At 53.7% G+C, this 27,549-nt stretch overlaps 2 protein-coding genes across 3 annotated transcripts in view; one reads left to right on the plus strand and one right to left on the minus strand.

Annotated features, from left to right (window-relative positions):
* Window positions 1-18,740, plus strand: part of ALAS1 (5'-aminolevulinate synthase 1) — a 34,791-nt gene extending 16,051 nt beyond the window's left edge. The window contains exons 1-11 of one of the 2 annotated variants that reach the window (XM_040994583.1): window positions 3,826-3,935; window positions 4,782-5,002; window positions 6,986-7,213; window positions 9,010-9,159; window positions 9,549-9,771; window positions 11,416-11,600; window positions 12,676-12,855; window positions 13,192-13,356; window positions 15,874-16,142; window positions 16,914-17,076; window positions 18,497-18,740. In XM_040994583.1, coding sequence (XP_040850517.1) covers window positions 4,804-5,002; window positions 6,986-7,213; window positions 9,010-9,159; window positions 9,549-9,771; window positions 11,416-11,600; window positions 12,676-12,855; window positions 13,192-13,356; window positions 15,874-16,142; window positions 16,914-17,076; window positions 18,497-18,657 — 1,923 coding nt within the window. In that variant the 5' untranslated portion in view covers window positions 3,826-3,935; window positions 4,782-4,803 and the 3' untranslated portion in view covers window positions 18,658-18,740. Of the gene's footprint in view, window positions 1-3,825; window positions 3,936-4,781; window positions 5,003-6,985; window positions 7,214-9,009; window positions 9,160-9,548; window positions 9,772-11,415; window positions 11,601-12,675; window positions 12,856-13,191; window positions 13,357-15,873; window positions 16,143-16,913; window positions 17,077-18,496 lie in introns of those variants that run through there. The other variant, XM_040994582.1, reaches the window with a different exon arrangement.
* Window positions 18,741-23,868: 5,128 nt separating this feature from the next.
* TLR9 (toll like receptor 9) lies at window positions 23,869-27,193 on the minus strand (the record flags this gene model as incomplete). Its single annotated transcript, XM_040995037.1, has 1 exon — window positions 23,869-27,193. A coding segment is annotated over one exon (3,060 nt), but the record flags the coding sequence as incomplete, so codon positions are not given.
* Between the last annotated feature and the right edge of the window lie 356 nt (window positions 27,194-27,549).

Genomic DNA, 27,549 nt, shown 5'->3' on the forward strand with positions numbered 1-27,549 from the left:
GCTTAGGAAGCAGAACACCTAGGTCCCTCTGCAGCCCAGAAGTCACTAGCCAACTGAGTTCAAGCAAGTCCTCTCCCCTCTGTGGGTCATGGTCATCCTGTCTCTCAAATGACTGAAGCCTAGCCTGATGTTTAAAGGGACAGGCAGCTATCATAATTGGACACAACTTCCTCTGGGTTAGGGACCCAGAGAAGGAAGGGCCAGCTGGGAGCTGGAGGCAGTGCATTTTGCCCAGGCAGGTGCAGGGGTCCCAGGCCCGTGCATTCCTCAAGAGGAAATCTAAGGTTGATGAGAAAGCTCACTGCTCTTTGGCCACCTGCTCCTCCACAGTGGCACTCAAGGCTGCTGCCCAGAAAGTGCCACCATCAGCTGCCTGTAGGCTTGGTTGTAATGACCTCCCAGCTCCCCATCAACCACCACAAAGGTATCTTCTGACATTCAGGATATCGTGACCAAGCTGTGCCTGGAGGTGGACAGGGAACCACAGAGAGGATGGTTTCGGCTCTGGCTGATCTTCTTCAAGGGTGGTTTAGAAATGGAAAAATGTTGGCACATGTGGCAATGACTTTGGCTCTGGCATGCATGTGTCATCCATACAACCGGATTTAAGGGAATGAGACTGATGTCATCCTGAGCTCATTTATTTTGACCACAATTTACTTGGACTGGAAGCAATGCTTTTCAGGAAAAAAAAAAAAAAAACAATCATCGTGTAGGTTATCTAAAAATAAATGCAGCATCTATAAATGCAGCATCTACATTCAAAAACAAAAACAAACATAATAGAGACCAAGTGGAACATGGCTGGACCATTCATTGCTCATGGCTGGGGGACTCTGGGCATTTCCTATTGTAGAACAGGTGGTGCTGTTCTTGCTGAACCCACTTCGGACCTGCCTCCTGTAGCACTCAGTGGCGTTGTTCATCCACCAGAAACCTCCCCTTGCCCCACACTTGACTTAGAAATGCAGGCCCAGGCCTTGGCTGCCCCTCCCAGGTGCCCACAGACTTCCAGAGCCAGAGACAAATTCCAAAGAAAGAGCCAAGACCTAGGGCAAGTGCTTAGAACCTTGGAAGTACGGAACCTTCCTGCCCGGCCCGGCCTTACTCCTAAGTTCCATCTCCCACGAGGATTCTTGGGCAGGAACCCAGGTCCTGTCACTGCCAGTCTTGGAGCTTAAGCCTCCAAGTTGCCAGGACAGAGCTGAGCTGTTGGCAGGATGTTTGGACATTGCCCCAGGCTGCCTCTTACCCCAACCTATCTGTAGAGGAGGGTACTGACACCCCATGGAGCACCGCACCATGGGCCCAAGACCACTCTGAAGACAGGCTGGCAGGATTTCTTGCTTGCCTGACAGATGTAGAAGCTGAGGCCCCAAGAAAGACACTACGTTTGCCTGGGATGAGCTCTAACCTTCATAGAGGGGCGCTCCTAAAAATAGTTCCTGGTTCCAAGAAAAGAAGGAGGAATTCTGGGGCAGGAGTTGACCTTTCCCTTTTGCCTTGACTGCTGGGCAGGGACCATGTGCAGCAGCCCCTGACGGTGCTGACGCAGACTAGGTGGGTGGAGGAGAGGCCCCCACGTCATCCTCAGAAGGGGGCTGACCTTGCTTAAACTCCTGCAGTTGGGCTCCCCCTCCCCAGGGCCAGAGCAGACAATAAGAGTTTAAACTGCAAGCCTGGGAGAAAGGGAGAAGGGAGGAAAGAGGCAAGGGACAGGAGATATGAGGGGAAGGAACGGTGGAGGGGGAGAGGAGAATAGGGCCTACCCAGGCTCACAAGTAGGTGTGGCAACTGCCACTTCTCTGAAACACACCAAGGTTCCAGGCAGCGGGCAGTTTGCCCGGGTCTCAGAAAGTGGTCCAGTCAGGAGAGTTCACAGCTTTAGCTCTTGAAGGTCTCAAACCTTCAGTTAATCTCCAAATGGGTCCCCCAGACAGCCAACCCTGCACTGGCAGAAGGTAGGTCTGATTATAACATACTTGCGGGTCGGATCAAACAGTGTGTCTGCTTGGTGGTCAGGATCCAGCTGGGGGTTCTTTGGAAAACCCTATAGCTCACTGAGGGCCTCTCTGAATTCCTGCCTCTGAGTTCCTTAACCCCCTTCCTGCCCCCATCCCCACTGACTCACACACCCCATCAGACCTGGGCTTCCTTCCCCACCAAGCCTTCCCCCAGCAGCCTCCCAGTGCCCTGTGCAAGCACCCTTCTAGCCAGAACCTTTTTCTTTTCTGGAAACTTCCTGGTGGCTGGGACCGCCTCCTTCCTCTGTATTGAAGTGGCTCCTTGCATTCCATTTCACTTTCTGTGTGAGCCAGCCTTGTTTCCCAACCCTTCTCTATTAAACAGGAAACTCCCAGAGGGCTGGAACCTTGTCGACTTAAACAATACGCCCCTGAAAATCCATGACTTCACTTGCTCTTCCTGCCAGCAGCAAGCGCAGGGCTGGGAGAGCTTTGAGACAAAGAAAAGCTTGGAGTGAAGAGCTTAGGGCCTGCCCAAGGCTGTGGCCTCAGATTCAGAACCGAATGTGGAAACCTTGGCCAGCTCCAGGGTTCCACTCTTTCTGCTTCTGCTCTGATTCCTCTAACAGTCCTGGGTGGCAGGAAGAACAGGGACTACAGTCCTACTGCCCAGAGACAAGCAAAACACTCAACACCATCCCTGTTGTCAGTCCCACCTCTACCTGCACTTGGTTCTGAATGCAAGGGCCGTTTCTGTCCTCCTCTCTAGCTCATGGAGGCAGAGCCGAGCTCCACATTCCTGGGACCAGCAGCATATAGGCCTCCTCTGGGGACTCGCTTCGCCTGCCCTGCAGTGGGTGGGTGCTCAGAGAGAGGGAATCAGGGCACTTAACCTGGTCACCACTACTCTAGACTTTGTCCCTCTAATCAATGCCCAGCTGAGGCAACAGCAACCAGAATGACCCTTTCCCCAGAGAGGAACCCGGCACATACCCAGCCCAGCCCAGTGTGAGCCAAACTGGGAAGGATGATGTCGCAAGGAGGCTGGGATGGGAGTGGCCAAGCCCTGCTCTCAGGTGTGGTCTTGGAAACATTCAAGGGAGACATGCCCCTCGGTGAACTCTGGGACTGAGCTCCAGACACCCACACATCTGGTGTCCAACAAAGGAATTTTGAACAAGCTTGATGGAAAACATAAATAAGGTGTATGCATGTCAGACTCTAACCCTGGGCCTCCCTCCCCCAGCCCTGCTCTCCTCCAGTACTGAACCCCCAAGAGACATGGGTGGCATCTTCTGTACCATCTCTGCAATATTTTGGGACCAGAAAGGACCTTGGCTGGGTCCCTTTCGTCTCCCCAAACACCTTGTTGCATTCCTGCTGGGACTGCTTCATCTTCAGGGTCTTGCTGAAGCACCTGTCCAGGGGAGCCTGCGGTTACAGGCACCAAAGGAAGTCCCTGGCGGGGTAGTTCCTGCTTGCAAGTCAAGCCGGTGAACCCCTCCTAGCCTCTCTCCTTCCCGGCATGTCGAGACACCCACTTGGGTTTGGCAAAAACAGGACCCCCAGCTGGCTTTTACATGCCACAAGGCCGGCTGAGGGGGTGGCGGGACTCTGAGGCTTTGGAGGCGGCCGCCTGGGGTTGCAGCACCACGTCTGGAGAAGAGTTGGCTGCCTGCTCGTGGTGGGCAAGTAGAAGAGACCCTCTCGCCGCACACCCGTGGCCACTCCCCTCACGGAGGCCGGTTCGCCTCGCCCCCGCCCTCGCGTCAGGGAAGCGAGGCGCGCTTGCGCAAAGAGGCCGCGCCCGCAGCGCATGCGCCGTGCTGCCACCCTCACTGTATATTAGGCGGCTGCAGTCGGGGCCTGAGGCTGCTCCGGGACAAGGGCAACCGTCTTCGTGGAAACGTCGGCCTGAGTGTCCGCCGTCGCTGCCACCACCGCCGCTGCCTCGCACACTGCCCCGCGCAGGTGAGGGCCCGCGCTCTGCCGAGGAAGGACGGCGCCGGCCGGGGTAGCCCCGCGCGTCCAGACAGCCCGGGCCCCTCTTCCTCGGCTCCTAGGACCCCATCCCCCAACACAGCCCCAGCCGTCGCCGCCTTAGGGTCGACGCTTACCCTCCCACTCTGTCCGTGTTGTTTTCCCCCTGTTCGGCCTTCTCTGCTGACATGCCCCAATAGACTGACTGCTTTGCACTGTTTGCTCTGGTTGACCTCACCTCACCCCAACTCCCTGAGAACTGCCTCCGTTCCACCAGATCCACCCCTGCCTCGCAACCCCTACTACCCTCCACTTAGCCCCAACGCATTCCTTTTCACGTCCCTTGGCCCCTTTCCTGCTGCATTCTGTCTGGTGCCGCTGACTGTGGGGCTTGACCTCGGGGGAATCCTTGCCTCAGCCATCGGTGCTGGGCTGGCTTCCCTCCTTGGGTTTTGGGGATGGCGGGGTAGGCATCTTTGAGCCCTCCCTGCCCGTGGATGCCAGCAGCTTCTCCCCCACCTGGGTGTGTGCTAAGGTGTCTTATCTGCTACGAGTCACTCTCAAAGCAGCCTTCGGCCTCCCAAACCTGTTCCTGACTTGTCCCTCGTCCTTCCCATCCCTTAGGTCATTCATGGTCTCTGTTCATTGGAGTTGCTTTGGGGGCACGTCCGTGTGGAACCCCTGGGAAGGAAGGAGACCTGGTAGAGTGTGATCAGCACTCAACCTCGTGCTTTCCTGAAGAGGTTTTTGAGTGTCCCCAGAGGCCTCACAGAACCTACCCTGGCATCCACCTGATGGACAAGAGTTGATGTCCCTCACTGTCCCTGTTTTCTGCAGGAGCCAGCACACTTCCTGGACAATGGAGACTGTGGTGCGGCGCTGCCCATTCTTGTCCCGGGTCCCCCAGGCCTTCCTGCAGAAGGCGGGCAAATCGCTGCTGTTCTATGCCCAGAACTGCCCCAAGATGATGGAGTTTGGGGCCAAGCCAGCTCCTCGAGCCCTGTCCACATCTGCTGGGCACTGCCAGCAGATCAAAGAAACCCCTCCGGCCAGTGAGAGTAAGTGTCAGGTGGTGAAGGGGCAGGTGGGAGTGCTGACTGCGAAGCAATTGAGCATCCACAGTGGTGATGAGGGTTGCCTGCAGGTCAGGATCCCGTTGTGCCCAGGGCTCTGCCTCAGGCACCTGGGATCAGGTGTCACTGTTGCCCTAGCCCCACCAAGCAGGTGCTTTGACTTTTCCCATTTTTAAAGGTGAAATCAGGGCCACATCACCAGTTTCTTCTGGTTTTTGCATGTCCACAGTGGTTAGGATTTTAGTGTTTCCTGTCTGCCTCATTTGCATAAATACTAAATTGGAGTGCTCAGTTCTAGCCTCTCCTTCATGAAATATTTGACCTTTTTTTTTTTCTTTAAAAAAATGTGTTGCAGTAAAATGCACACAGCATGAGATTTGCCATCCTTACTGTTTTTAAGTACTGGTGGATAGCAGCAGGTAAATTCACATTCTACACAGCGGTCTCCACCATACCCTTCCAGAACTTTCTTTATCTTCCCAGACTGAAATTCAGTCTGCAGCCACTGCTCTGCCCTCTGTCTAGGTATCTGGCTATGCTACATGCCTCCTAGCATTGGAATCATAAAGAATTTCTTAGATTTTCTAACACAGTTATCCTTATTTTGTATATAAATCTTTGTTTTATTTTTAATAAAGAGCCTAGTTGCCCTCTAAGAGCACCTGGACTGGTGCTACCAGAAAAGGATAAAGTTTTCAGATTTCACTTAATCCTAAGGAATATTTTAGGTATGTTTTCTGGGTGTGTACTTGGAAAGAAAGACATGTTTTTTTCCTTAATCTTTTCTAGATTTAATCCTTTGTAGGTTTGTTTCCAGAGTTGGTATGGTCCTTTTTTTTTTTTTCTTCAGAATTTTTCTAGTGAATATGTATCTCATTTATAATTAATGAAATTAACTCCAGGATAGTTTGGTTCACTCCCCAAGAGGCCACAATGGTCAAAGCTGAGCTAATCTGAACAAAGCCAGAAGCCTCTTCCAGGTCTCGCACGCAGGAGCAGGGTCCCAAGGCTTTGGGCCGTCCTCTGCTGCTTTCCCAGGCCACAAGCAGGAGCTGGATGGGAAGTAGAGCAGCCGGGACATGAACTGGCCCTCATATGGGATCTCAGCACATGCACAGCAAAAACTTTAGTCACTAGACAACCATGTGGGTTACAGAATCTTATTAAGATCTTACAGAAGAGTTTAATGAAACCTGTTGAAATACCTTATCCAATTTAGGAAAGGCTAGCCACTGCCTACCAAGATTATTCCAGAATGATGAAGAAAGACTTTTCTAGAAGGAAGGTGAATGAATTTGAGAGAAAAGGGAAGTCTTTGTATCTAGAAGTTGAACCTCCAGCCAGCTCTGTTAAGTCAGACATTGTTTGATGAACTTAGATGAGAAAATAGGTAAGGTCTGGTAGCGATACATCTATAGCTTTTCTCCTTAGCATACAAGTAATTTTAACTCCATTTAACAGCAACCCAAATACCTACATTTTAGTTTAACTTCTTTTATTTAGAAGAAAACGAATAGTTTTTATGTTAATTCAGAGCAAGCTTCTTTGTCAGGAATCTGCTGAGAAAAGAGTGGAGGAGAAACTTGGATGAATACTTCCAGCTCCCTGAGAGACTGTGGTGTCATGACACACGCTGAGTGTATTCGGGGTAGAATTCACTGGGGATGAGCCAACTCCAGGACTCAGGGTTGTCTAAAAATAGAAAATAGTATTTCTATTATTATGGGCTTGAGAGGCAATTAATATTGCCTGCTAACTCTTTATAGGAGTGTTATTGCTAGTGCAACTGAATAGAAAATCCCAAGATGAGCAAAACCTAATAAAAAGTTAAGATCTGGACTGACAATGGGGTGGAGGAAGCATGAAGTTTATTTTGGGGAGGCAATAAAAGGGGAAAAAAATAAATGGGTTTCCTTGTATAATGTGCAGCCAGATCTGGTGGTTCACTTTTTCCACTTCCTCCATCAGAAGATAAAACTGCCCAAGCCGAGGTCCAGCAGGCTCCTGATGGCACCCAGCGGCCTCTGGATGGCACACAGCTTCCAGCTGGACACCCCTCGCCAGTCCCAAGCCAGGGCACTGCCAGCAAATGCCCCTTCTTGGCAGCACAGATGAGCCAGACGGGCAGCAGTGTCTTCCGCAAAGCCAGCCTGGAGCTCCAGGAAGATGTGCAGGAGATGCACGCTGTGCGCAAAGGTAACGGGACCAGGAGCTGTTGGGGGGTTGCAGGAGGGCCCCGGGTTCATTCGGCCCCTCAAATTTGTCTGTTGCGATTTGTTCATATTAGGATGGTATCTGTGAAAACACCTTCCTCTTTTAGGACCGAGGAGGAAGATCCTCAAGACAGCTAAAGGGCTGCGTAATAAATGTGGGGCTTTCTTTCTGGCAGGTGTAGAGTGTGACCAGCTTGTGTGGGTACTCCTGAGCTTCTGCAAGCACCCTGCAGTCCTGGCTGCTGCAGCTGCCTTGGGACCTTGGGTCTTCCCAGCATCTGATGGGAAGAGAAGGATGAGCCTCTGCAGGAAGTGCCACAGGGCTCCCAAACCATGGGCAACCTCATGATCAGTGAACAGCAACTTCAGTTCCAGCTGTACCCACACAACCCCTGAGGCCCTCACTCCCCAAAAGTGTCATCAGCAGACATGATACAATGAAAGTTCTTTTCCTTGTAGAAAACGAATTAGGGCAGGGGGCTTGGGTGGTTTGAAAATGCTTGCCAACCAGCTAAAAAGCCCTGAATGCAAGTGGTTTTTGTTTTGTTTTATTTTGTTTTAGATCTATTTATTTTTATTGGAAAGGTGGATTTACAGAGAGAAAGAGAGACAAAGAGAAAGATCCTCTGTCTGCTGGCTTACTCCCCAAGTACTCACACTAGCCGGACCTAAGCCAGAGCTTCTTTCAGGTCTCCCATGTGAGTGGAAGGTTCCAAGGCTTTGGACCATCCTCTGCTACTGTCCCATGCCACAGGCAGGGAGCTGGATGAGGTGGAGAGCAGCCAGGTCATGAACCAGGATGCACATGGGATCCTGGTTGTAAAAGATGAGGATTGAGCCATTAGGCTTAAACACTCATGCCAGACCCAGAAGTGTTTATTAAAATGAGCTTGCAGGGACTAGCATTGTAGCCTGGCAGGTAAAGCCACATGTGATGATGGTATCCCATGTAGGTTCCAGTTCCCATCACAGCTGCTCTACTTCAGTCTAGCTCCCTGCTAATGCACTTGGAAAAGCAGTAAAAGATGGCCCAAGTGCTTTTACTCTGCACTCCCACAGGAGACCCAAAGGAAGCTCCTGATTCCTGGTTTAGTCCTGAACCAACACTGGCCGTTGTGGCCATCTGGGGAGTGAACCAGTGATATGAAATAATTATATTTTTCTGGGCCCTGCGCAGTAGCAGCTAATGTCCTCACCTTGCACACACCGGGATCCCATATGGACGCCAGTTCTAGTCCCAGCAGCCCAGCTTCCCATCCAGCTCCCTGCTTGTGGCCTGGGAAGGCAGTTGAGGATGGCCCAAAGCTTGGGACCCTGCACCCATATGGGAGACCTGGGAGAGGCTCCTGGCTTCAAATCAGCACAACTCTGACCATTACGGTCTCTTGAGGAGTGAATCATCGGATGGCAGATCTTCCTTTCTGTCTCTTCCTCTTTGTGTATCTGACTTTCCAATAAAAATAAAATGTATCTTTTTTAAAAAAAATCTGTGTTTTCTTCCTCACTCGCTCTCTGCAACTCTGACTTTCAAAACTACATAACTAAATGAACAAATAAGGTGGACTGGTAGTTAGAGAGCAGAACAGTACCCAGAGCCAGCAGTTATAGTAACTAAAGTGGAAGAATAGGTGCTTGACATACCCCAGTTACAGCTAACTGGTTATGATCGGCTTTTTTAGCAAGCTAGGCTGTGAGCCATATTTGACAATATGTCTAGAAGGAATTGTAGATATGAAATAGGATGTCAGCCTCCTTTACTTCTTCCTGCTTTTGTTGCAGAGGTTGCTGAAAGCTCGGGGAATCCCAGTGTGATTAGTGTGAAGACTGACGAGGGGGACCCCAGCAGCCTTCTGAAGAACTTCCAGGACATGATGCGAAGGCAGAGACCGGAGAGAGTGTCTCATCTTCTTCAGGATAACTTGCCGAAGTGTGAGTCTTAACACTCTGTCTGCTGCAAGAGAGAACTTCCAACTTCACCAGACATTAGATTGGACATAGAATTGTGGGGGGATTGAGGGCGGAGAGCCATGGCCCTGGCTTGTCCAAGTAGATGCTCTGGGTCTCATTGGCTGCAGATGCTGTTGATAGCCTGCTCTGTCACTTTTCACACTTGCATTCCACCCCCTGGCCCATGCCAAACCCTTACCATGAGCGATCACATTCACTCGCACAAGGTGAGGGCATCTTATAACTGGCTCAGGATCTCGCTGCTGCCTAGTGGCCCTGCTGGGCATTGAACTCACATCCCTCACCATCACCCAGATGTCCTGACCAGGACATCTCCTTAACCATCATGCTATGCTGTCTTTGGTTTTCAGCTGTTTCCACTTTTCAGTACGATCGTTTCTTTGAGAAGAAAATTGATGAGAAAAAGAATGACCATACCTATCGCGTTTTCAAAACTGTGAACCGGAGGGCACACATCTTTCCCATGGCAGATGATTACTCGGATTCTCTGATCACCAAAAAGCAGGTGTCCGTGTGGTGCAGTAACGACTACCTGGGAATGAGTCGCCATCCGCGGGTGTGTGGGGCAGTTATGTAAGTAGCACTCGACCTGTAAACACTTCCCTAGCATTCTTTGGCAAAGTCCTCATGATTTATAAGAGTTGGGTCTTTTATCTGGGGATTATGCAATAGTGAGAATGTGCCAGAACATTTTAAGACTTACGCACTTTAAAAATGTACTTGAAAAACAAAATAGCAGAGAAGGAGTGGTAGCACTGGTTTACTCCTCATAAACCTGTAACAGTCGGGGCTGGACCGGGCCAAACCCAGAAGCCAAGAATTCCCTGTTGGTGGCAGGAACACAAGTGCTTGAACTATCACCTGCTGCCCCTGGGATGCACATGAGGAGGAAGCTGGAGGGAGGCAGCAGCAGAACTCAATCCTTGGCACCCCGACATTGAGTATAGGCAGCCCAGCAGCCGCTTAATCCTGTGCACCACAGTGCCCACCCAAGGGTTACTTTTAAAGAAACATGCAGGTGGCTGATGGAGCCTTTTAGTGTATGAGGGTTCAGGTTCATGCTTTCAGCTCCCTACCTACCACTCCACAAGGGAGTGTGTGTTTACTGCCAGGTAATCTTGCCAAGGCAAAGCCAAGAGCCAAGAGTTTCTTCTGGGTCTCCCATGTGGGCACACTTGGGTCATCTTCCTCTGCTGTTCCCAGGTACTTGAGCAGACAGCCAAATCAGAAGTGAAACAGCCGGGACTCGAACCAGCATTCATATAAGATAGCCACAGGGCCAGCCTCAGTTTGCTAATTCTTAAGATTCTGTATTGGGAAAAGAATGATGTTTCTCAGGGTGGGTGGGTATTGACCTAGTGGTTCAGAAACCCGTTTCTCACTCAGTATCTGTGTTAAGTCCTAGAGCTGGCTCCTGACACTAGCTTCCCACAAGGTGGTAGTGATGGTGACGGCTCAGGTGACTGAGTACAGGAGAGCTGGCTTGTTCTCAGCTCTTGGCCTGCCTTAGTCTCAGAGGTTGCAGGCTTTTAGAAGTGAACCAGCAGATGGGAGCTCTGCTCGTTTCTCTACTTCTTAAATAAATAAATAAAGGCAATTTGGCCAGTGCAGAGTGCCTAGCTTCTGCACAGTGGATGCTTTTTGATGATCCCTGCAGGCCCATCACCTCCCCAAGTGGGTACCTTGTCCTGCCTTGTTTGAAGACAAAGTCAGTGGGAATCCCTGGCCCCAGATGTCACAGTGAGAGTGCCTGGATCAACTTAAGTTTCAGTTTCCTGGGCCCTGGAGAGATCAACTCACTGGAGCAAACACTGTGGCATAGCAAGTTAATCCTCTGCCTGCAGTGCCAACATCCTGCTTAGGCGCTGGTTCAAGTTGCGGCTGCTCTACTTCCAACCTAGCTTCCTTTTAATGTGCTTGGGAAAGCAACAGAGGGTAGCCCAAGTGCTTGGGCTCCTGCAATTACGTAGGAGAGGCAGAAGAAGCTCCTGGCCTCATACTCACCCAGCATTGGCCTTTTCAGCCATTAGAGAGTAAACCAGTGGACAAAAGATCTCTCCTTCCTTCTTCCTCTCCTCCCTCTCTAACATTGCTTTTCAGTCGGGTAAAAAATAAATAAATCTTTTTTAAAAATTAATTCACAATTCGCATTATTCACATAATGTTTGGAACCATGAGCTTCATATTCTTTCCGTTTTGTTTTTGTTTCAAAAACAGGGACACTTTGAAACAACATGGTGCTGGGGCAGGTGGTACTAGAAATATTTCTGGAACTAGTAAATTCCATGTGGATCTTGAGCGGGAGCTAGCTGACCTGCATGGCAAAGACGCGGCCCTCTTGTTTTCCTCATGTTTCGTGGCCAATGACTCGACCCTGTTCACCCTGGCTAAGATGATGCCTGGTAAGGAAGCCTGGCCCAAGTGCCATGAAGTTGCGGGGTTTTCTTGGTAATAACCAAAGTACTGACCACAAAGAAAGCTTACCAGAAGCTCTTGCTTGAGTGTAACAGTCCCAGCTGCGTCCATCTGCCCTTGGATCAAAGGTGAGATGCTAACTGCATGGTTTGAGTTCCAGTAGAATGAGATTCCAGGAAAATTCAGACTTGAATGGTCATGTCCTTAAGCTACTGGCGTCAAATGTGGTGAATGTCCATGTTAAGACTCTTTGGAGAAATTTCCTAATTCATTTTTTTTTTAGTCACCTCTTGATTGAGTTTTGGGATAAGCAGCTAAATTTGAAAGATTAGTTGTGGGGGCCCGGCGCGGTGGCGCAGTGGTTAAGGTCCTTGCCTTGCACGCCCAGGATCCCATATGGGCGCTGGTTCTAATCCTGGCAGCCCCGCTTCCCATCCAGCTCCCTGCCTGTGGCCTGGGAAAGCAGTCGAGGACGGCCCAAAGCTCTGGGACCCTGCACCCGCGTGGGAGACTGGGAAGAGGCTCCTGGCTTCGGATTGGCATAACATTGGCCGTTAAAGGCGCTTGGGGAGTGAATCATCAGACGGAAGATCTTCCTCTCTGTCTCTCCTCTCTGTATATCTGCCTTTCCAATAAAAAAATAAAATAAATCTAAAAAAAAAAAAGAAAGATTAGTTGTGGGGCCAGTACAGTGGTATATGAGGCTAAGCTTCCATCTGCCACATTGGCATCCTGTATGGATGCCAGTTTGTATACCAACTGTTTCACTTCCAACCAAGCTCCCTACTTGTGATATGGGAAAGCACTGGAGGATGGCCCAAGTCCTTTGAACCCTGCACTCGCATGGGAGACCTGGAAGAAGCTCCTGGCTCCTAGTTTTAGCTCAGCCCCAGCTCTGGCTGTTACAGCCATCCGGGGAGTGAACCAGTTGATGAAAGGTTTTTCTTTCACCTCTAACTTTTAACTTATTTTGTCAGGAAGAAGCTGGCACACAGTGCCTTTTTTCCCCCTGGGCATTTTCAGGAGAATCTGTCTCTGACCCTGGTCTTTTTGTCGTGGCAGACTGTGAGATCTACTCTGACGCCGGGAACCACGCCTCCATGATCCAGGGCATCCGCAACAGCCGAGTGCCAAAGTACATCTTCCGCCACAATGACGTCGGCCACCTCAGGGAGCTGTTGCAGCGAGCTGATCCTGCTGTCCCCAAGATTGTGGCATTTGAAACGGTCCACTCGATGGATGGTAAGTCAGAGGAGAGGCTCATTGGGACTCAAGATGAAAAACCAGGCCTGGCTGTCAACGTGTGGTGGGTGGTGCTGGTGTTTTGTTTTTCTTTCATGCCTGCTAGCATGTATAATTGGTGGGTATTGTACATCTCTGTACACACAGAGATTTTCTACTCTGGCTTTTGCCAGGATCTTAGAAAACCACAGGGGTAATCTAGAAACTGGGGGATACCCTCCTTCTTCCTAGTATTAAAGATGACACCTTTGGGTGTAAACTATCTAATTTGGTCTCTAACCAAGAGGAATTTCTGAAAAGCAAGTCCTGCAGAGCAGTCTCTGTTTCCCCCTTTAGGAGCTGTGTGTCCACTGCAAGAACTGTGTGATGTGGCCCATGAGTTTGGAGCAATCACCTTCGTGGATGAGGTCCATGCCGTGGGGCTGTACGGGGCTCACGGCGGAGGGATCGGCGATCGGGACGGAGTCATGCCAAAAATGGACATCATTTCCGGGACTCTTGGTATGTACACCCCACATACTGTCACCTAACAAGGCAAGAACTAAGTGGTATACCTGGGGTCAGGTGTGGAAACAATATGGACAGTTGAAAGCCTTGACCCCTGAGTGTTTTTCTGTCCCAGTGAGCGGGAGCCCAGCTTAGAGGCGTGGTCCCAGAACTCCACGGCTGACCACAGCAGAAAAGTCCTTTCCTTCCCTCCGAGTTTAACCCAACTGTACCTGTGGGTCTAGCTGCATGCCATGGCGGGGGTCTGTACCCTCTGCTCCTCCGGGTGTTCCCCTGTAACACTTATTTAGGAAAGAGACAGAACTGTGAGCCACATTCATTCTCCTGGTGCCTGGGCTAGGCTGGCGCCAAAGCTGAAGGCAACCCATGCATCCACAGAGGTCGCAGAAGCCTGAGCCCTCATTGCCACCTCCAAGGGGTAGCAGGAAGCTGGGATTGAGAATGGGAGCTGGGAGTCAAGCCCGGGAGCTCCAATGGGATGCAGTGGTGTCTTAGCTATTAGTCTGAGCACCCACCCTGGTTCCCCTCAAACAGCATAATAAAGAGTAGCTGTCAGGTTCAGGCGTTGTGAGCTGCTGAGCACCGCCTAGCGCAGGGAATGTTCCTGCCGGGCCTGGCTCTCCTCTGTGCCTTGACCCTTAGATGAAGTGCCTCGCGGGAGCTTGGAGCCTGCTGGAGCCGTGCTGCCAGAGCGGAATTCCTGTTGCATAACCCACTTATTGTGCCATCTGGGGTTGGTGCTAACCCCTGCCCTGCGGTTTCCTCGTCAGTGCAGGGGAGGCACAGGAGGGCCTCCTGCTGACAGCTCTGTGGGCCTTGCCTTTGCTGCGCAAGCCCTGTGAAGATGGAGCTGCTGTCTGTGTGTTTTGAGGACTTGTGCAGCCCTTCGGCAGGTGGGCAGACTGTCAGCTGAAACACTGATGTAACACAGGATTGGCAGAGGACGAACAGGTAGACAGGTGTCGGGGAGCGTGGTGTAGTACCGTTGAGGGCTGTGGAAGCTTTGAGTGGACCCCACAGCCTTGGGCTCCCAGGGTGGAGCCGTGCTGGGAAAACATTGGCTCATACTGCCTGTCCTGGCTCAGCAGCACGCTGCCCTGAAAGGGTGCTCTTGGTGTGGGCTCGTGGAAGGCATAGCCATCAGGAGATGGAAGAGGCTGGTGCAGGAATTTTCCACTGCCAGTGTTTAGAGTGGCACAGCCCTGCCCGTGGGCCTGGCAGAAATGTGCATTATAGAACACAGTGTTGAGGTTTCCGAGTGCTCTTCAGGAGGCTTAATCACTGAAACTTGAGATCCAGAATTGTGCAAAAGTACTTGACCAGTCCTGAGAAACAAGTCTGGCCTTCAACCAGCCCCAACAGGTTCTGATTTTTTGTGTTTATCTGGCCAACACTCATTGTCAGGCTTTGTGTTTACATAAGTGGGACATGACACCAAGTGAGTGGCTCAGTGGGGTGGTATCCCAGCCCCAGTGGTGGCTGACACACACAGTGAGAGGACGGTGTGGGCACCACTGCTCAGACCTGTCCCAGAGCACACAGAGTGGGGGGAACGGTGTATGGCCAGCTTGTAGCATGGCACGCTGGGCGGGAGGGGGCAGCTGAGAACAACATTCAGGAAGAGAGACAGCTCCCCACATTGGACTTTTCATAGGCTTTTGGCTGCATCTTGATCCCAGTCGTACATCTTGGCCATGCAATTTGCACAAGTCTCTTTCTTAACCCTTCTTTCAGCCTTTACAGTTTAAAAATGGGTAGCCGGAGGCTGGCATTATGGCTCAGTGGGTTAAGCCGGCATCCCATATGAGCACCACTTTGAACCCTGGCCGCTCCACCTTAAATCCTACTGCTGCTGATGCGCCCTGGAAAGCAGCAGAACATGGCTTGAGTGTTTGGGCTTCCGCTGTCTGCGTGGGAGACCCCAGAGCAGTATCAGGTTCCTGGTTTCAGCCTGGCCCAGTTGTACTTGTTGCCATTTGGGGAGTGAACCAGCCAATGGAGATAATCTATGTCTTCCTTTCTTTCTATAACTGCCTGTCAAATCATTTAAGAAAAAAATAGGGCCCTGTGTGGTAGCCTAGTGACTAAATCCTCACCTCTCACCCACTGGAATCCCATATGGGCCCTGATTTATATCCTAGGTACTCCACTTCCCATCTAGCTCCCTGCTTGTGGCGTGGGAAAGCAGTGGAGGACAGCCCAAAGCCTTGAGACCCTGCACCTACATGGGTGACCCAGAAGAGGCTCCTGGCTCCTGGCTTTAGATTGGTTCAGTTCTGCCATTATGGTCACTTGGGAAGTGAACCAGCAGACAGATCTTTCTTTCTGCCTCTCTCTCTCTCTGTAAATCTGACTTTCCAATAAAAATAAACAAAGTCTTAAAAAGAAATAGTTAGCCATACCTGCACTTTTGTTTGCCACAGGACAGATTAAGAAGATGAGGAGAGAGCTAACTCCTTGGAGGGCCTGTGTATCTTGAAGAGATTGCTGTAATTAATGGTCTCCCTGCAGGCAAAGCCTTCGGCTGTGTGGGAGGGTACATCGCCAGCACGAGCTCGCTGATCGACACGGTCCGCTCCTATGCGGCTGGCTTCATCTTCACCACATCCCTGCCGCCCATGCTGCTGGCTGGAGCCCTGGAGTCAGTGCGGGTCCTGAAGAGCGCCGAGGGCCGGGCGCTGCGCCGCCAGCACCAACGCAACGTCAAGCTCATGCGACAGATGCTCATGGATGCTGGCCTCCCCGTCGTCCACTGCCCTAGCCACATCATCCCTGTGCGGGTAATCTCTCTCTGTGCGAGCATCTCTCCACACTGGGACTCGCTGAGGGGTTGGGGGCCTGGGCCGCCACACCATACCTTCTTAAATTGGGGCTCAGGCAGCAGGGTGACTGCCATGGGGCAGGAGACGGTTGTTAGCACCCTTCTGCTGGGGCTCCACTGCTGGCTGACTTGAGAATGAAGCTTTTGAACCCAGCAGGCCGGAGCAGTGGGCCCTACTCCAGAGCCCTGAGTTGGTACAGAGTTTGGAAATTTCCAGAAGTCTGAGCTGGGCCAACTTTGGCATATAACTTTATGTTTACTAAATTTCAAAATATGTTTTGCCTTTCCTGGTACAGCTGACAGCCCGGTTGAGTTAATACAATTGATCCAGCTGCTGGGTTACATCAGGGGGGAACATAAAGGTTTCTGGGAAAGTACTGTGAACTTTTTGAAACCCGTCTGCATAATGGATACAAAGTCCAGCTGGCTTGGCTGGGACCTGTGCCTTGCCCTGTGAGGCCAGGGGTCGGGTAGGGTGAACTTGCCTGTGTGAGGTCAGAACGTGGGTAGGATTTACCTGCCCTGTGAGGCCAGGGGATGGGTAGAGTGAACCTGCTCGTGTGAGGTCAGAGGGCAGGTAGGGTGAACCTACCACAGGTGTCTGCGTGGTGTTGGCCTTCTCAAGCTTGTCTCCAGTGTGGCCCAAGCCCAGGGACCCCCGTGTTCACTGGCATCTCTGCCGAGGGGTGCTCCAGCCCATACTGACGTCTCTCTCTGTCATCACATGCAGGTTGCAGATGCTGCTAAAAACACGGCCATCTGTGATGAGCTGATGAGCCGACACAACATCTACGTCCAGGCCATCAATTACCCGACGGTGCCGCGGGGGGAGGAGCTCCTGCGCATCGCACCCACCCCCCACCACACGCCGCAGATGATGAGCTACTTCCTGGGTGAGTGCCTGGGCGCATCTGGCAGGTGTCCACAGAGCTGCCCGTATGCCTGTCCCCAGACCCTGAGGGGGCCTCCTGCTCCCTGTCTGCTCTTCCTGGGCAGTTGAGAACCCCCTCAGGCGGTGCAGGTCTCTAACACACACTTGATTGAGGGGTACAATTATTTGGACAGCTCCAGGGTCAGCCACTCCTCTCCTCCTCCGCCTGTGTTCCCACGCTGTTCTGGTGCATGTGACTCGAATACACACGGGGAACACCTGTGAGAGGCGAGAAGGGCCGGTACAGGCCTGGGTCTCCCTGGCCCTACCAGGTCCAGCTCACACTTACCTGTGGCGCTCATGGCTCCCTGACGTCAGTAGGCCTTGAATGAAACCAGCCTGATTCCCCCGAGAGTGGTTGCTCCCCATCTGATGCTGCCCTGTCCCCACCCTCTTGTCCATCCGAAGGGCAGGGACCCAGTTCAGGGTGCTTTTAGCTACCGGTTGCCCCTGCCTGAGAGGTACATTGCCCTCTTGATCCTCCTGAGCCAGCTTAGCTTCCTGACAGGTATTCCATTCCTTCAGAAATGCTCAGATTAAAGTAGCCAGTGGGCGGGCCTGTGCTGTGGGGCAGCAGGTAAAGTGGCCCCTTGGGGTGTCCACCGCTTGTCTCGGAACACCTGATTCCAGCGTCAGCTACTCCTTGCTTCTCATGAGGCTTCCTGCTAACATTTCTGGGAGAAAACAGATGACAGCCCCAGTACTGGGGTTCCCACCAACACAAGGGGGACTAGGATCCCTGGCTTTGAGCTGGCCTACCCCCTGCTCTTAGTGGACATTTAGGAAGTGAACCTGGGGTGGCCTATCTCTCTCTCTGTCTTTCAAATGAACACCCTAGTGTGATCAGAGCAGCTTCTTCCCGAAAAGCCTAGAAGTGTAAGCCCCAGGCTGGGTTTTGTTTCTGTTTATTTCTGTATATTGCAGCCTTATCAGGACCATAAAATCTACCCTTTCTGTACTCCTTACGTCAGGCCACCATCTTATGCAACCATTCCCTCTGATTCTAGAAGGTTTTCACCACGTCAGGAACCCTGAGCCTGTTAGCAGCCGCTTCCCTTCTGCCTTCCCTACCCCGAAACTGCTGCACCGCCTCTGGTCACCAGGGATCCCTGTAACCTGGACATGTCTGCGTGCTGGCTTCTTCCTGGTGTCAGGGTGTCAAGGTCCATCCCCCCACGGCGCACATCACTGCTTTGTTTCTTTCGTTCCCATGTCTGTCGTGCAGACTGACATGTTATTTAGTCACCAGTCAACAGATGCTTGGGCTGTTTCTATTTTCTGGCTACCAGGAACATCGGGACACTGCACACGCTTTGTACGAGATTCTGTGTGGACACAGGCTGTCTCATATGCTCTTTAATGTTCAAAACTTCTCCCCACAGAGAAGCTGCTGGCCACGTGGAAGCAGGTGGGGCTGGACCTGAAGCCGCATTCCTCCGCCGAGTGCAACTTCTGCAGGAGGCCGCTGCACTTCGAAGTGATGAGTGAGAGAGAAAAGTCCTACTTCTCAGGCCTAAGCAAACTGGTGTCTGCTCAGGCCTGAGTGGGACTCGGTGATGCCACCCAGCCCCCAGCCCGTCATAGTCAGCTCTTTGTAAGCGAAGTAAATTATATATCACATGTTAATCTAGAGTGCAAACAGTCCTGAAAATAAATTCCTGTTGAGGTGATGGGCTTCCATGCCGTTGGCCGTGTGTCATCCTCCCTGTCAGACAGGCTGTGTAAAGATACACTGGCCCCATGGCATGGCAGAGGAGGCCCTGGAGTGGCTGGACCCCCCCCACCCTGGGCCACTCCGTATCTTCCCCTCTAGTGTGGAGGAGGCAGACGGTGCCGCCCCGACTGAGCTCTCGGTGAGGCTCAGGCCATCAGGAGGGGCCTGAGAGAGGAGGGTGTGCCTCCCGGGACCTCTGCCTGTGTGTGAGGCCCTCTGCTTTCTCACGCATTCCTGCAGCTCCTTCCTTCCCTCTCATGCACTCTTGCCCCTCTGCACTGTTCTCACTGACTTGACGCAGGCCCTAGCATCTGTCCTGCAAACACAGGAACTGGGGCTGGTGTGGCACTGCAGGTTGGATTTCCATTTGGGGCTCCCACAGCTCATGCTGGAGTCCCAGTTATTCTACTTCCAATAAAGCTTCCTGCTGGTGTGTCCTGAGAGGGAGCAGGTGCTTGGCCCAAGTGCTTGGTCCCCTGCCTCCCTACCTGGGAGACCCCGAGGAAGGTCCTGGCTCCTGGTTTTCATACCCATGTGAGGAATGAAACTGAATGGAAGAGCTCCCTGGGAACAGTGCTGGCCCACAAGGCTTGCCTCAGCTGCACACAACACACCCAAGCCCACATGATATCCCTACTCCCAGAGCCACTGTCCCATGTGGCCACTGTCCCCTGGGTGTCTGTCAGGACTAGAGGGCAGGAGCAAAAAGTATACACACCTTGGGGCCTCGGCCTCTCTCAGACCCTCCCCAGTGCCTGTGCAGGTCTACCCGGCCCAGCCCCAGCTGCTGCTCAGCTGTCTCCCGCCACTGCCTCAGCTGAGCTGCCTGTACCCCAACAGTGACCTTTGAGAACTCAGCTCCCACCATGTCCCTCTCCTGCAGGAAGCTGTTGGGCCTGCCCCCACACTCCACAATTGCTGAGCCCAGGTGCCCCACCCAGCTGGGGTCTCCACCCCACCCTGCCAGGTGCTTTCAACTCCCCAGGCCAGCTTCAGGAATGGGCTCCCAGGCCTTGGTGTTTGTTGTTCTTCCTCTGCCTGGCTTGCCCTCCCGTGGCCATGAGGTGGCTGCCCCTGTACCCCAGGCACAAGAATCCCCTTCCCAAGCATGGCGGCCAGGCAGTGCCCCTGGCGTTCCAGCCTGTGTGTGAATCCCTGGCATCCTGCCCTTTGAAGTCTGGCCACCACCAAGAATGACATCCCCCTGCTGATAATTTGTCCTATCATCGTGTTGTGGCATCATCTCCTGTCTGAGGTCAGGCACCTGTCCACTGACTCACTTTGAATCCTCCAGTCCAGTCTGGTCCAGTCCCCACTGCACAGTAGGCCCTATGTATGCAGCAGGAGCTGAGCAGGTGCATATTGAGTGAAAGAAAGGAACCCTCAATGTTGACACTCAAGTCTACTGCACTGGAAAAAAAAATAGGTGCAGAGGCTTATGTTGGGGGCCACAGGTTAAAACCACCACGTGCAAAGGCAGCATCCTTTATTGTGGTACCAGTTGGAATCCCAGCTGCTCCACTTCAGATCCACCTCCCTTCTAATGCACCTGGGAAAAGCAGCAAATGATGGGGTGCAAGTGCCTGGGCTCCTGCATACATCCTAGATGGACTTCTGGGCTCATGCTTTCAATTTTGCCAAGCCCTGGCCACTGCTGCCATTTAAGGATGGGAACCAGTGCAAGGAAGAGCTCTGTCTCTGTCACTCTGTCATTCTCCCTTTCAAATAAGATGACCAGGTGGGCTGCAGAGCACCACACTGGGGTGGGGAGAGCATCTTAGCCCACCACGCCTCTTAGGGTGATAGAGAGGGCAGCTGTGTTTCCTGATGTGCTTCTTGCATTCCACACCCTTCCTTGCAGTCTGGGAATGGCCTCCCTTCCTGGGTCCACACCCTGCCTGGGGCCAGCACCAGACCAGGGAGAGCCGCTGAGTCGAGGTTCCATCAGATAAAATTAGGCATGCAGGCCAGCCATGGAGCGGAGACTTCACGCCACCTCTGAATGTGGTCCGCCTCCTTCCTACTCAGGAAACACCACTGCGTTCCCAGCACTCTGCCCCGGATGCGCGTTCAGACTGTCATTGTCCTGTGTATTCCCACGCCTGGGACACATCCCCGTTGCCCTCCCCTGCACCTCCTTTCCTTCCAAGAGGATTGCTTGCCTCGGCTACAGCCACGTTTCTGCCTGGGTCCTTCGAGCAAAACTCACTAGCCCTCTGTCAGCCTCTAGGCTTGCAGGGTCAGGGAGGCCAGAACCGAGCTATTCTTGAGCTCAGCAGACAGGGATGGGGGCTGCACAGATGGCTCAGCTACCGCCTGTGTGGCCAACATTCCATGTGAGTACTAGCCTGTGTCCCGGCTACTCTATTTCCAATCCAGCTCTCTACTAATGGCCAGGGAAGGCAGAGGAGGATGGCCCAAGTGTTCGGACTCTTACACCCATGTGGGACACCTGGCTTTAGGCTGGGTCAGCCATAAGTGTTGGGATCAATCTGGGAAGTGAACCAGCAGATGGAAGATCTCTCTGTCTCTCCATCTCTGTAACCCTTCCTTTCAAATGAGTCCTAAAACAAGAAAGCAGAGAGGAGGAGAGACAGGGAAGAAGAAATTCCATCTGATGATTCACTCCCACAGTGGCTGCAACAGCCAGAGCTAAGCTAATCCAGAGTCAGGAGCCAGGAGCTTCTTCTGGGTCTCCCACATGGGTGCAAGATCCCAAGGCTTTGAACCATCCTCTGTTGCCTTTCCAGGCCACAAGCAGGAGCTGGATGGGAAGTTGGGCACTGGGATTAGATCCGGTGCCCATATGGGATCGCGATGCATTCAAGGCGAGGACTTTTGCCACTAGGCCACCCCACTAGAGACTTCCCACAACCCCCATCTAGGGACTAACACCGCTCCTGTATTTTTTTCAGGAAAATAGCACTCAGAGCTCTCTCCTGCTGGCGTGTAGATGCACCCATTATAGAGAGCCTAACTCCCCAGGAGCCCTGTTCCCAGGCCACAAACAGGAAGATGGGGTGGGCATTTGGCACGGCTGCTAAGACCACCTGAGACATCCACACCCCATATGGGCTGTTTAGCTTTGCATCCTAGCTCCACTTTCTGTTTGAGCTTCCTCATGGGATGCACCCTGAGAGGCAGCAGGTAGAGACTCAGCTACCTGGCTCCCTGCCACCTACCTGGAAAGCCTTGGATGGCGCCTCTCAGCTTCAGCTCACGCCAGCCCTGGCCACCGTGGGCATTTGGGGAAGTGATTCGAATTAGGTGGGCTCACTCTCCCTATTACTCTCTCTCTCATGGAAAGATAAATTCATTTTTTTTAAGATTTATTTATTTTTTTTGGAAAGGCAGATAACAGAGAGGAGGAAAGACAGAGAGGAAGATCTTCTGTCCATTGATTCACTCCCCAAGTGGCCACAATGGCCGGAGCTGAACCAATCTGAAGCTAGAAGCCAGGAACTTCTTCCAGGTCTCCCACTCGGGTACAGAGTCCCAAGGCTTTGAGCTGTCCCTGACTGCTTTTCCAGTCCACAAGCAGGGAGCTGAATGGAAAGCGGGGCTGTGGGATTAGAACCAGCACGTATAAGGAACCCCAGTGCATGTTCAAGGCAAGGACCTTAGCCACTAGGCCACTGCACCAGGCCCAGTGAATTCTTAAACATTTGAAACATACCCATCCTCCAGGGCAGGTATGGCTGGGACTCCACCTGAGTGCCATCCATTTTGAGGGTCAGGATCGTCTTCCAGGCATCGCTCTCATCCTGGTTCAGACACACAGCATGCACCTGGAACCGGTGCTGCGCTCAGCTCATAGTCCTCTGGGGACCCAGGTGGCCCTGATTCACTGGCTTCTCCTACCAGGGCCTGGGACCAGCCTTCGCTGCACAGTATGACACAGCCACCAGAGGGCGCAATCCCCAGGAACTCACCGTACAATTCCCAGTGGTTTTGGAAGGAACATTGTCCAGGACTCTGGGCCTCGGGAGGCTTGGCTAGGAGTTGGAAAGAAACCAGATTATGCAGGGTCTATGCTCTCAAGGCATTTTCAGTCCAGCAGATGACCAATACACGACAAATCCTGGCCGGGCTCCCAGGCCCAGCCTAGGACAAGCTGGGCACAACACCGGCTTTGAAGTATGTGTGAGCCTGAATGTGAGTGTGTGTGTATGTGTGCGTGTTTGCATGTGCATATGTGTTCATGGGGTAGGGAAGGGGCAGGCAATTTTTCCCTGTTCCCTAGGAAGTACCAAGACCACATGCAGTGATCACCTGCAGAAAAGACATTGGTAGTAAGGCTGTGCCTCCCTGCAGTCCTCAGCCCCTGAGCTGCCCCCTGGCCAGCTTCACTCCTTGGCAGCTTGTAGCATTGCTTCTCTTGTGCTGCCCACACCTGCTGGCTGGATGACCTTCAGGAGTGTAAACCCACCTGAGAAACCAGCAAGGTCACAAGGACTTTATTGGGAGGTGTGATGGGTGGCACAGGTTCCAGTGGGGGTAGGGGCCTTAAATGGGCAAGCAGCAGTGCAGGGAAGTGAAAATTCCCCAGCAGGGGGTGTCTGTGGGACCCACCAGAGGGAGAAGAGGTGCGATGCAGCAAAGGCGATGGGACCCACAGAAACAGGGAGGAACATGCAGACACAGGTGCCAGTGTCCATCCGGCCAGGGGTGGAGCCTCAGGACGGGTCCTCCATGGTGTCTGGCCTCAGAGCTGCAACCTATTCTGGCAGCCAGCAGTCACAGAGCAGGCCTCTTACTCCATGCAACCCCATGGCCTCCCAACGCCACTTACTTATTTTGAGAGGCAGAGGAGTGGGAAAAAGGAAGAGACAGGAGAAACTCTCATCTTTTGGTCCAGTTCTCTAAATGACTGGAGCTGGGCAGCAGCTGCGACTGGGAGCCAGGAACTCCAGCCACGTCTCCCCGGTGGGTGGCAGGGAGCCAGGAACTCCAGCCTCCTCTCCCTGGTGGGTGGCAGGGAGCCAGCTATCTGAGTCATCATCTGCTGTCTCCCCAGGTGCCCGTGAGCAGGCAGCTGGAGCCAGAGTTGCTGAGCTAGGACTCGGAGCCAGGCCCTGTGACATGGGATGCAGGCATCTTAGCCAGGAACCTTTATAGCTACATCAAACACCCTCCCCACGGGAGGAGCTCCCTCTGCAGTGCTCCTGGCCTGATTTCCCCTGGGATTTCACAGTAGCATGTACTTAGGGCTTGCTGGATGGCAGAGTCCAGAAACAAAGACGCAGAGCCAGGCAGTAAGGCCAGGAGTATGGCGGCGTACCAGGTCCAGGCTGTGGCTCCCGGGCTATTCAGTCGAAGGTCCCTGGCAGAAGTTCTGGTTATAGAAACGGCTGTTGTCCCTGGTCAGGGCCATGCCCAGCTGGGCCCAGAAGCTGCTCTGGCCATTGGGCTGGTGGGGCCAGAAGAGGACGCTCTGGCGGCAGAGGCGTTGGCGCAGCCGCACGTAGCGGGAGCGGTGGGCAGGGCGGTGCAGGAGCACCAACACCACCACGTCCCTGCGGTCCTCCAGCAGCCGCTGCTGGGCCAGCAGGAAGCAGGTGCGCAGCAGGCCGCTGAGCCGCTCAGTGTGGGCCAGCACGAATAACGTCTTGCGACTGCCGTAGACCGAGGCCCACAGATTCTCGAAGAGCGACTTGCCGGGCAGCCAGTCCCGCTCTTCCAGACACAGGCGGAGTGCCCGGCGCCCACGGCACTCCTCCAGCTGCCTTCTCAGCTCGTTGTACACCCAGTCGGCCACATCACTCTCCGCCTTGTCGAAGACCACAAAAGCATCGTAGGGCAGGGTGTTGGCAGTCTTCCGCTTCTGCCGCCGCGGGAGCCAGGCCAGGCACAAGTGGGAGCAGTACCAGAGATTCCACCCGCAGAGGTGGTGCAGCATGGGTACGGCCAGACCCAGCACCACGGCCAACAGAGAGCAGCCTAAGCAGGCCAATGAGAGGATCTCCTCCTGGCAGAGGCGCAGGTCCTGAGCGAAGATGCTGAGGCCCTGCAACTGGCTTGGGCTGCCGCATTTCACATTGGTGGCCAGGCCAGGCACAGCGGTCTGCACATCCAGCAGGAAGTCTACGAATGTCGCCCCACAGGTGCAATGCAGGGGGTTGGCACTCACGTCCAGTGATTGTAGGGCACCTGCCAGGGGCCCAAACCATGAGGACTGTATTGTCTTAAGAGCGTTGTTGCTGAGGTTGAGCTGTCGCAACTCCCGAGCCACGGCAAAGAAACCAGGTATCACAAAACGGATCCTGTTGCGGCTGAGGTCGAGCGTGTGGAGCTGGGTGCCGTTGGGCAGGCTAATGCTGTTCAGGCTCTTCAGTCGGTTTCCTGCCAGGTCTAGGACTTCCAGATCGGGCAGGAAGGCTAGGGATGTCCAGTTGAAGAAACCCAGCTGGTTGTCCCGGAGCCGCAGCAGGCGCAGGCTCTTGGGAAGATTGATCAGCCTGCTCGATGGGAGGGTGTGTAGGTGGTTCTGGGACAGATCCAGCCGAAGCAGGCCTAGTAGGCCCTGAAAGAAGTACTGGTAGAGGTCACCCTCGGTCCACATCTGGCCGAGGACATTGCCGCTGAAGTCCAGAGCCTGCAGTGAGGTACTGAAGAGCTGTGGTGACACGCGGCTGTGGATGCCATTATGCGCCAGGCTCAGGACACGCAGGTGCTTCAGCTGGGCCACAAAGCTGAGGTTGTGGCCCACACCCTGCATCCTGAAGGGCTGGCCGTTGTGGCTGAGGTCCAGAGCCTCCAGGCAAGGCAGCTCCGTAAAGGAGCGTGCATGGTAGAGGTCCAGCTTGTTGTGGGACATGTCCAGCACCCTGAGGCTTTTCAGCGGCACGAACTGTGAGCCATCAAGTGTCTGCGCGATGGAGTTGTGGCTCAGACTTAGGCACTGCAGGTGTGAGAGCCCCATGAATGTCTTCTGCTGGACACTAGCCAGGTTGTTCCGGGACAGGTCCAGGGTGAAGTTGAGGTCGCTGCAGTGGGGCATAAAATTCTCAGAGTCATGGGTGTCCAGGGTGGTTGGAGCCAAGCACCCAGACTGCAGTGGAACCTGATCCTCGCCATTGTCTGCTGTCCCCGTGACAGCAGCCGCTACTGGTCTAGAAGCCCCGCTGATGCGGTTGTTGGACAGGTTCACGAAGCGTAGACCCCGGAAGGCCTGGAAGATGTTGAGCTGGGCGTGGGTGATGAAGTTGGCCTGCAGGTGCAGCCTGTGGAGGTGGGGCAAGTGGAGCAGCGGCCGGAGCGTGCCTTTGTCCAGCAAGCGGAAGAAGATGCCACTAATGTCCAGCTCCCGCAGGGACAGAAGGCTCGCAAACGAGGGCGCCAGCCGCAGGTGGGCAAAGGACACCTTCTCACGGTAGTTGAAGGACAGATTGAGATGGCGCAGCTGGGCGAGGCCCTGGAAGGCCATGGTGTCATTGATGCAGCTGTATAGGAAGTTTTCACTCAGGTCTAGCCTTGTGAGGTTGCCCAGACCATGGAACCACTGGGTGTCTAGAGTGTGGAGGGAACTGTCCCTTAACACCAGGCTTTCCAGGCGGCTCAGGAGGCTGAAGGTGGCAGGCTGCAGGGAAAGGGAGCTGCGGTTGCACTTCACACAGGGGTTGGAGGCGTGGTCACAGCGGCGGCAATTGCCACCCACATCCAGCACACGTAGGGCCGTCAGCTCTGCCAGGTCCTCGGGTGCCAACTGTTCAATGCGGTTGTAGGACAAGAACAAGAACTGCAGGCTGGGCGGCAGCTGGAGAGGCACCTGCGTCAGGTTGTTGTATTTCAGTGACAGGTGGGTGAGGTTGCTTAGGCCCCGGAGGGCCCCCGGCAACACTTCCAGGGCCTTGTCACAGGGGTTCTTGTAGTAGCAGTTGCCGTCCAGGAACAGGAAGCGGAGGGCATGCAGGCCAGCCAGGCTGGTCGGGTCCAGCTGCAGGATACAGGTGTGGCTCAACGACAGGCTCACGAGGGAGCTGGGCAGGGCGGGCACTGTGTGGATATTGTTGTAGCTCAGGTTCAGTTCCTCCAAAGTGGGCACAGCCAGGAAGGTGTCAGGCTCAATAGTCAGGTGGCAGGCGATGGGACTGAAGCTGGCTGGTGGGCAGTTCCACTTAAGGTTGAGGCGCCGCAGGTTGGGCAGGTGTGCAAAATCAGAGTTGTGGAAGTAGTTGATATGGTTGAAAAGCAGGGACAGGCTAGTGACATTGCTGCGGGGTGCCTCTGCGGAGAAGCGGGGCACAGCTCTCAACTGCAGCCAGTTGCAGTTTACCAGGCCATGGGGCTGCAGCTCGCAGGGCAGGAAGGGGGGCAAGGTTCCCAGGCCCCTGGCTGCAGCCAGCACTACAGCCTTCAGCAGCAGCAACAGGAGACACTGTGGGGAGGAGGGGAGAGCTGGTGAGGGTCCAGGCCCTTTCTGGCTCCAGCTCTGCCCGCTAGAGCTTCCAGTCCCACCCTTTATGGGTACACACACACACACACACACACACACATGCACACACCAGCTTGACCCTGCAGCGCAGCCCCTGCTTGGCCCGGCCTCCATCCCTGGGAGCCTTCATCCCAAGCAGCCCCCAGACCTCCAGCCCTTCCCCCTCAGAACCCACTTCTCTCTCATCCACTGCGAGGTGACGGCTGACTCCCCTCCCCTCGGTCACCCCTCGGAAACCCCCTCATGACCTTCCCCCTGCCCCCAGTAAGGGCTGGGGCTTTCCTGCT

Source organism: Ochotona curzoniae, unplaced genomic scaffold, assembly GCF_017591425.1.
Source record: "Ochotona curzoniae isolate NIBS_2020 unplaced genomic scaffold, NIBS_Ocur_1.0 contig_908, whole genome shotgun sequence".
In the NCBI taxonomy this organism is placed as follows: domain Eukaryota; kingdom Metazoa; phylum Chordata; class Mammalia; order Lagomorpha; family Ochotonidae; genus Ochotona; species Ochotona curzoniae.